A 9,999-nucleotide genomic window follows, 5' to 3' on the forward strand; every position below is an offset into this window, starting at 1 on the left:
ATGCATACTCAGGAAAATAATACAAATCCGTGGAAGGTTAGTTCCACCACTTTCATTATCCCTTATGTATTAAATTGAGAGAGATGCTATGCTACTAGCCTCATGCCATGAATGAGCATATCAATCTCCAGACAACTCCGATAAAAAGTGTTTTTCTCAAAGATGCCGGGATGTCACGTGTCCACCTTATATCAGTACACTCGTAACAACTTAAGCATTACGAAACGTATATTTAATTAAATAAACCTCACATAGCAAATAAGCCATAAATGTTTTTGTTCACCAAATTCAACGCTTATCGAACTCCATACAAAAACTCCCTGTTTTGTGTGCGAAAAAAACTCCACCTGTTGGAGGGAGACAGATTTTCCGCTGAGTTGGGCCTCTCGCTCTCAATTCAAAGGGCTTTATTGGCATGGGAAATGTGTTTTTATTGCCAAAGCAAATTAATTGGATAAACAAAAGTGAAATAAACAACAGAGTTAACAGTAAATATTACACTCACAAGTTCCAAAATAATAGAGGCATGTCATATGTCTATATACAGTGTTGTAACGATGTGCAAATAGTTAAAGTACAAAAGGGAAAATAAATCAACATAAATATGGGTTGTATTTACAATGGTGTTTGTTCTTCACTGTTTGCCCCTTTCTTGTGGCAACAGGTCACAAATCTTGCTGCTGTGATGTTTATCAAAATTTGATTTGTTTTCTCTCTCTTCCTCTCTATTGAAGTTGACATTTTAAATGGTAAGAGTTAGGGTTTAGGGTAGGTACGTCCCAAGGAAGTCGGATAGCACTAACCATCGAAAAACTAAAAAGTTCAGAAGAGCTAGCTACTTCCGTTTCCGGTACATGCAAGGGCATGTGAAAATCCGTTCCGCCAGCAAGACCTAGCAAGAATATGGACGTGACCTCGGCGATTTCCCTTAAAAGTCCCACAATGAAGATTGTAAAGAAATAAAATGGTCGAAATTCGTAACATTTTATGAGGAAATCTTAGTAGACTTAGATTTTTTTTTTCTTGATGAAAGTGAATCACCTTTATAACACAAATAATATTATATCGTTGACATTATTGTTAACAGCAATACACGTAATGATTAATAGATAGTTATTAGAGTAACAACGAGAATACAAATAACACATTATTTATAATGCTACTATTAATTATAAATTATAGTAACAATATTATTAACATTGCTAATTAACCCATCGTACTGCACAATGTTTATTACGTTTTTCATATTGGACATACATATTGCATCGTACATAATTCCCTGAATGTACAGTAGTGTTGAAGTAAAAGGGGGTCCATTCTACTCAAGAGCACTTTCAGTTTCCAAATCCACAGAGTTTACACCTAGAGGAGTGTCACTGCACATTGTACTTTCCTTAAAGAGTGGCCAATCACAAATGTAATAGCTTTTTCATATTGGACATACAGTGCCTTGCAAAAGTATTCACCCCCATTGGCGTTTCTCATATTTTGTTGCATTACAACCTGTAATTTAAATGTATTTTTATTTCATGTAATGGACCGTCCCCTCGCCCATACCCGGGCGCGAACCAGGGACCCTCTGCACCCATCGCTCCACAAAAGCCGCGACCCTTGCAAAACAAGAGGAACTACTACTTCAAGGTCTCAGAGCAAGTGACGTCACCGATTGAACCGCTATTTAGCGCACACCGCTAACTAAGCTAGCCGTTTCACATCCGTTACACATACACAAGATGGTCCAAATTGGTGAAGTGAAAAAAAACTTGTTTAAAAAAATTAATTAAAAATTAAAAACAGAAAAGTGGTGTGTGCATATGTATTCACCCCCTTCGCTATGAAGCCCCTAAATAAGATCTGGTGCAACCAATTACCTTCAGAAGTCACATACTTGCTCTTGCTCTCGCTGCTGGTGATTCTCTGATCCACCTCTACGCAGACAACACCATTCTGTATACCTCTGGCCCTTTTATGGACACTGTGGTAACTAACCTCCAGACGAGCTTCAATGCCATACAACTCTCCTTCCGTGGCCTCCAACTGCTCTTAAATGCAAGTAAAACTAAATGCATGCTCTTCAACCGACCGCTGCCCGCACCTGCCCGCCCGTCCGTCCAGAATCACTACTCTGGACGGTTCTGACTTAGAATATGTGGACAACTACAAATACCTAGGGGTCTGGTTAGACTGTAAACTCTCTTTCCAGACTCACATTACGCATCTCCAATCCAAAATTAAATCTAGAATCGGCTTCCTATTTCACAACAAAGCATCCCTCACTCATGCTGCCAAACATACCCTCATAAAACTGACCATCCAACCGATCCTCGACTTCGGCGATGTCATTTACAAAATAGCCTCCAACACTCTACTCAACAAATTGGATGCAGTCTATCATAGTGCCATCCGTTTTGTCACCAAAGCCCCATATATTACCCACTACTACGACCTGTATGCTCTCGTTGGCTGGCCCTTGCTTCATACCTGTCGCCAAACCCACTGGCTCCAGGTCATCTATAAGTCTCTGCTAGGTAAAGCCCTGCCTTATCTCAGCTCACTGGTCACCATAGCAGCACCCACCCGTAGCACGTGCTCCAGCAGGTATATCTCACTGGTCACCCCCAAAGCCAATTCTTCCTTTGGCCGCCTTTCCTTCCAGTTCTCTGCTGCCAATGATTGGAACTGCAAAAATCACTGAAGTTGGAGACTCATATCTCCCTCACTAGCTTTAAGCACTAGCTGTCAGAGCAGCTCACAGATCACTGCACCTGTACATAGCCCATCTGTAAATAGCCCATCCAACTACCCCATCCCCATACTGTATTTATTTATTTATCTTGCTCCTTTGCACTCCAGTATCTCTACTTGCACATTCATCTTCTGCACATCTACCATTCCAGTGTTTAATTGCTATATTGTAATTACTTCCCCACCATGGCCTATTTATTGGCTTACCTCCCTTATCTTACCTCATTTGCACTCACTGTATATAGACTTTTTATACTGTATTATTCACTATATGTTTGTTTATTCCATGTGTAACTCTGTGTTGTTGTATGTGTCGAACTGCTTTGCTTTATCTTGGCCAGGTCGCAGTTGTAAATGAGAACTTGTTCTCAACTAGCTTACCTTGTTAAATAAAGGTGAAAAAAAATAATTTAAAAAAATGTGTTAAATAAAGTCCACCTGTGTGCAATCCAAGTGTCACATGATCTGTCATATGATCTCAGTGTATTCACACCTGTTCTGAAAGGCCCCAGAATCTGCAACACCACTAAGCAAGAGACACCACCAAGCGGCACCATGAAGACCAAGGAGCTCTCCAAACAGGTCAGAGACAATGTTTGAGAAGTACAAATCAGGGTTGGGTTATAAAAAAAATATCTGATACTTTGAACATCCCATAGAGCACCATTAAATCCATGATTAAAAAAATGGAAAGACTATGCCACCACAACAAACCTGCCAAGAACTTGCCGCCCAACAAAATTCACATCAGGCAAGGAGGGCATTAATCAGAGAGGCAACAAAGAGACAAAATATAACCCTGAAGGAGCTGCAAAGCTCTACAGCAGAGATTGGAGTATCTATCCATAGGACCACTTTAAGCCGTACACTACACGGAGCTGGGCTTTTCAGCTCTCCAATTAGCCATGGAGTCGACCAATCAGCTGCTTGAGTGATTTCAGGAAGCCATTTCCTGAAATAAACACATGCAAATACACAAACTACAACACATAATCTGGGGAACGTAACATGCATGCCCAAGTTTTCTGTTTTTATGTCATATTTCTTGAAATATTTCTTAAAATCCATTTTAATTCCAGGTTGTAACAACAAAATAGGAAAAATGCCAAGGGGGTGAATACTTTTGCAAGCCACTATACAAAGAGAAATAATAATGGCGTTTATTTTGTAGGCACTAACTCTGCCATGGTTCATTAGACAGAGACTCTGGGGAAAATTAAGGGCATTTTTGTAGGGGTTTTGGATAAATGCCGAAAATAAGGTCTGTGGCGAACACAGCAACACAGGTTTAGAATATTTTATAAGTTTTGTTCTATGAGATAATCTTCATTAGCTAACCTACATTTTTGTGAATTTTGAAGAATGAATGTAAGAAAAGCACATAACACTTTATAATTCATACAGGCCATGTTAACTGACTGCTATTATCTTATAGAACAACACTTATAAGATCTCCTAAGCCTGTGTTAACCTCAGACCTTATTTTCGGTGTTTATTCCAAAACCCTATACTTTCTTTCCCCATTCATTTTCATTCCAAATGATTAACCAAGCAAGGGAGGTTTGCAACGTAAACACCAAGCCCTCGTTTTTAATGGAGTTTGCGAGTGTACAATTATGTTCACTTCGGGCCTGAAACGCCCCATAATTCAATTCGCGAATGTAAACAAGTTAGAAATGGTGCTACTAATGCACAAACACTTCTCGTAAAAGTAGTTCCAACTGCACAGGCTAACGTAAGTAAGATAATTAATTTGCTAGCTATCATAAAGTAGGCGTATATTAATAATTGTATAGTTAATATAAGTAGACATGCAATCATAATTGACTGTAGCGCATATAAAGCACCCCCAAGCGACCGGTGGCTGAAAACACAATCATCAAGGGATGAACGAGTGATGAATTTCCAGGCAAGGACGGTCCATTTAAAAATCATTCCTTCCTCCCTCACCCCTTGCCCTGCAAGTGTAATCGTTAGATGTCATGATAAGTCATTAGAGGTGCCCTCTTAATTTGAGGGCTGAGGGGATAGGGTGTGTGTTTTAAGTGTTTAGAACACAGTTCAAGTATTTAAAATCACAGCGTTTACACACAGGGGAGATGAAATTGAGTATGTTTTTATCTGTACAAAATAGATGAGTTGAAAAATATAGATCATTGGAAGTGTTGCTGGCCTTTTACTGTAGTCAAACAGCTTAATGTGGGGTGTCTGGACACAAATATAGCACTTTACAGGAAAAACTATCGATTGTGTCTCCATGAAACCAGGGTCCAGGCTAGAGTCCGTAGATTATAAAATAGATGAGTTTGAACAAAAAGCTAGGTCATAGGAAGTATTGCTAGACTTCTACTGTGGTCAAATAGGTTTGCGTGGGGCCACTATATGGTACAAATATAGCACTTTACAGGAAAAACTATTGATTGTTTTTGTCCATAAAACCAGAGCTGTGTTCGAATACTCATACTAACCATACTATTTGCAACGTAAATTGAGTATGTAGTATGCTTATTGGTCATTGTATGGATATAGTTAGTATGCCAAAAGCTAAAATCGGGAGTAGATAGCCAGAGTGAATTTACGAACGCAACCTATTGACTTGATTATTCACGTCATATAGTTTTTGCTGCATCATAATATAGGTATGCTTGTAATCATTAAGGACTGGTGAGTTTTTCAGGATAAAAAATAAACATCATGGAGCTAAACACAGGCAAAATCCTAGAGGAAAATCTGGTTCAGTGTGCTTTCTACCAGACACTGGGAGATGAATTTACCTTTTAGCAAGACAATAACCTAAAAAACAAGGCCAAATCTGTTCCTGAGTGGCCGAGTTACAGTTAGACTTAAATCTGCTTAAAAATCTATGACAAGACCTGAAAATGGTTGTCCAGCAATGATCAACAACCAATTTGACAGAACTTGAAGAATTTTGAAAAGAATAATGAGCAAATGTTGCACAATCCAGGTGTGTAAAGCTCTTAGAGATTTACCCAGAAAGACTCACAGCTATAATCACTACCAAGTGTGATTCTAACATGCATTGAGTACTTATCAAGATATATATTAGTATTTTATTTTTCATATATTTTTTTTAAAATTTTCTAATTTTTCTTCCATGTTGACATTACAGAGTATTTGTGTAGATCATTGAAAAAAATGACAATTAATCCATTTTAATCCCACTTTGTAACACAACAAAATGTGGAAAAGGTCAAGGGGTGTGAATACTTTCTGAAGTCACTGTACCTGTTAATGACCTACATTATCCTAATGGTGAGAAGGCTACAGACTTTACACATTTTAGGTGCCAAAACATGCATCAGGTCAAGTGTTTTGGCTAGATAAATAAAATATATATTTTTGAGGCAGTATGCTGGTAAGATCATGTTAGTAGAACCCCAATCATTGCATAGATTTTTGCTTAAAACGATTTGGAAACAATGTTGACTCAGCCAGTTTGCGCCCGTGGACTGACTCTACCCATGAGATGAAGAGGATCTTGCATATAATTTCAAACTTCTGTCACACTGTTGATGATCAATTTCACGAAAAGTAGTTGAATAACTTCACTGTGATATTTGTTATGAATAAAGTATGCTTTTTTGACCAAATTGCATCTCTTGTCTTTTTGAATAAACATATTGTTTGCCTGTAGAATGAGTGACACTCCTCGGAGTGTAAAATCTGTGGATTAGGAAACTAGAAGTGCTCCTAAGTACAATGGACCCCCTTTTACTCTGACAAAACATATAGAAAATGGTGTACAGTGCAATATGTATGTCAAACATGAAAACCATTTTGGATTTAAGCTGATGGGCCGCTCTTTAAAGTCCGCAGAATGAGCGGTGAAGCTCTTCTTGACGTAAACTCTATGGATTTGGAAACTAGAAGTGCGCCTTAGTAGAATTGACCCCCTTTTACTGTGACACAACGTACAGAAAAGTGTGTACGGGGAAATAAATTATGTTAGTAGACACACAATAAACATTGTTGACCATTTAGGCCTGAATTTTTTTCCCCAAAAATCACAATATCTAATAGAAAAACTTAAAATGATTATTTGTATGATAACTAGCATAAAATGTATCGATAATTGTTCAAATGTTCACCCTAATTATTAATTTACAAAGCATACAAGACACAACTCTTATTCTGAAGAATTCCACAAATCCGTGACCCCGGAAGGACTTAGTTATTCATGCCTGCTAGCTTGACAGTGGTTACATAAGATAGCTGCAGTTTTTTTTGTGCTGTGGAGCTAGGTAAGCCAAAGCTACAACAAAATTGTGGACTATGTTGTTATTAAACATAGATAGTCAGCTAGCTAACAATAACTCTGCAGTCGCCTTATTAACTTCATTATATGGGTAAAATCTTTGGAACATTTTTTTTTCAGGATTCAGAATCATTGCCTCGTTTTCGAACACGAATGACCATCAACAACTGATTGATTTCACGACTCATAATGGCTCATGCTGGAAAACCCAGCATTGACAAAAAGGTCTTGCAGTATGAAACGTTTATTAGCGATGTGTTGAAACGAGATTTGGAGTAAGTAGTCTATTTTCCTTAGACCAGTGTCATTTTATTCGCTAACTCGGATGTGCGCAACATTTTCGCGCATGTGCACAATTTATATAGATTTTTTATGTTCTGACAGGAGGGTATTGGAGCAAAGAGATGGAGTGTATGAAAAAATTGCACAATATCTACAACTGAAAAATACCATTGAAAGCCTAAAGGTATAAGTTACCACCATGGCACCCACTTACATTGGATATCTATGGGCCAACACCATGATGAATAAATGTGACCATCAAACAGTGGGCCATCAACATTTCTAAATTTTCTATACATGTATATTAATGTAGCTATGTTGTGGCATATACATATTGTATAACAGAAATGTTGTACAATATAAATGTGTTGTTTTGTTGTGCTTTTCCTCAGTTATTGAGAACATTTACATTTTGGTCATTTAAGCAGACGCTCTTATCCAGAGCGACTTACAGTAGTGAGTGCACACATTTTTACATTTGTTTGTACTAACAAATTGTCTTTGTAGGAATCTGAGACGAAGGGACTCAAAACAGAGATAGATCTTGGCTGTAATTTCTACGTCCAAGCACATGTGTAAGTGATTAGGCTTATTGAAAATTGTCCATATTACTTTATTTTTATTGTGATTTGATTGAGGCCATGACTGAGTTGTTTTGTTTCAGGGAGGACTCGTCAAAAATCTTTGTTGCTGTTGGATATGGCTTTTTTGTCGAGTTAACGCACTCGGAAGCTCTGAAGTTCATTGAGAAAAAGACAAATCAGCTTACAGTGTGAGTAGCACCAGCAATATCCATTAAAACACACACACACAGAGGTCATTAGTGCAGTATTTTGTAAACATCTGTCAAAATGATTGCCTCTAGAGGGCACATGTGTTTTGTTATTACGTTACTGTGATACAGCATTGTGTTTAGGCCCATGTTTCAAGCTCTCAAATCTTGGATAAACCTTAGAAATGAGTGAATCCTTATAAATTATATTTCCTTTTCCAGACATACCGAAGTGTTGACCAAAGACGCAGCTAAAATCAAAGCCAACATTCGCATGGTGTTGGAGGTGAGTGATTGAAAATATGGTATTCCTGCTCGCACAATAGTATTTACTACTTGCAAACTATTATGATGGTATTATGAGCATGGTACAATATTACACAATGTGGGAAATGTAATGGCAAATACATGTTTTAATGATGCAAATGTTTTTCTAACTAACAGGGATTAAGAGAGCTTCAAAGTCTTACGGATGTTCCGGAGAAAAGGATGAGAGACGCTCTTTAGCTGCAGTAGTGCTTCTGTTCAGACCTTTAGATATCAGTTTTCTATCACATTCATAATAGTGATAAGACTGTATTATTTCCATTGCTCTTTGGTTTATCTGAAGTAATATAAATGGTGTGTAAGACAAACCTTTGATACAAACTTGGCATCTGAACAGGTTGTACTGTTTAGAAGTTGCTTTAAAACTGTAATTCTGCATAAAATAAAATGGGGAAAGAAGTTTTAAAATCTGTTAAACAGTTTCAGTGGCTTGCTTATGTTTGATGCATTTTTTTCTGCATTGTATTACTAGATCAAGCAAACCTTATGTTGACAAACTATATTCCTACAACTCTTTCCAATAATATCTCAAATATATTCACATTTTTGGTATCCTGACCTCTCTTTTCAATGCCTGAAGTCATCATCAATAACACAATTAAAGATTGAAGAAAATGAAGCTTGCAAACGCGGATGAACATGCATGCCTGATCTTAGTATGGTATCTCGCATAAATGCCACCTCTTCAAAGCCACCAGCACTTTCATCTTCGAATAGCATGGTGAAGTGCTGTTGTGAAGGGAACGTTCAGAGTACTCTATATTAGTTTCTCATGCTGAGAAACTGGATAATACTTCAAGTATCAGAGACATGGTCTCTTGACTTATACGGCAACAGGAACCAAATCCACAGGAACCATATCCACTTTTTCACTTAATTTATTTTTGTAATGATGTATTTTTAAACTTTCACTTATTAAATTATGACATTTGAAGCCATGTCACCATCGCTTTACAATGTACTCACATTAATACATATTTTTATTCCAATCATATACCTGTAAGGCTTTTGTGACCATAAAATTAGGGATACTCATTAATTGTATAAAAAAAAAAAAGTAATTTCATAGGATCTCTGTTTGACTGATGCCCCATCACACCAGAAATAGTTTCCATGGCAACTGGATGTTAAGACCTGACTCTTAAAATAGATATTTTTTCTGGGTACATATTGCTTAAAAGGGACACATTCATGATTATGTGCCCGATACGGTGTTAGTTTGATGTGGAACAAGAAAGATTCATGCTGCTAAGATATTTAGCCCACTTTTAAAAAAAATACATTTTAAAGATTTACAATTGAAGAAAATGTGACCTAAGGTTAAAAAGAAAGATGTAAGCTAATAGAATGTAATAGTTAAACATTAAATAAATAATATTACTGGGGCTCTGAATCTTAAAATGATGGTCTTGTTGTAAAGAACATAATGTTTATATAAAGCTAAAAAATTATACTACCAGTGCTTGACTTGGGCAGGAGCTCAATGGAGCTGAGTACCAGCACCTCAAATGTTCTACTGCTTGTGCTCCTGTTCCTCTTATAGAATATTAGCTCAAAAGTATTGTGGAGCTCCTGCACCTAAATATAAACAGTACCG

The 9,999-nt window shown here is 37.3% G+C and overlaps 1 protein-coding gene across 2 annotated transcripts; it reads left to right on the forward strand.

Annotated features, from left to right (window-relative positions):
- The first annotated feature begins 6,939 nt into the window (after positions 1-6,939).
- LOC139367746 (ubiquitously-expressed, prefoldin-like chaperone) lies at positions 6,940-8,819 on the forward strand. 2 transcript variants are annotated; one of them, XM_071106065.1, is made up of 7 exons: positions 6,940-7,007; positions 7,142-7,296; positions 7,406-7,487; positions 7,811-7,878; positions 7,968-8,075; positions 8,298-8,361; positions 8,520-8,819. In XM_071106065.1, exons 2-7 carry the CDS (start codon positions 7,211-7,213, stop codon positions 8,580-8,582), a joined length of 471 nt encoding a protein of 156 aa, XP_070962166.1. In that variant the 5' UTR covers positions 6,940-7,007; positions 7,142-7,210; the 3' UTR covers positions 8,583-8,819. The 2 variants fall into 2 exon arrangements, with proteins under 2 accessions (XP_070962166.1, XP_070962167.1); XM_071106066.1 differs by lacking the exon at positions 6,940-7,007 and having other exon boundaries at positions 7,041-7,296.
- The last annotated feature ends 1,180 nt before the right edge of the window (positions 8,820-9,999 follow it).

Source organism: Oncorhynchus clarkii, chromosome 16 (genome assembly GCF_045791955.1).
Source record: "Oncorhynchus clarkii lewisi isolate Uvic-CL-2024 chromosome 16, UVic_Ocla_1.0, whole genome shotgun sequence".
Lineage (NCBI taxonomy): Eukaryota > Metazoa > Chordata > Actinopteri > Salmoniformes > Salmonidae > Oncorhynchus > Oncorhynchus clarkii.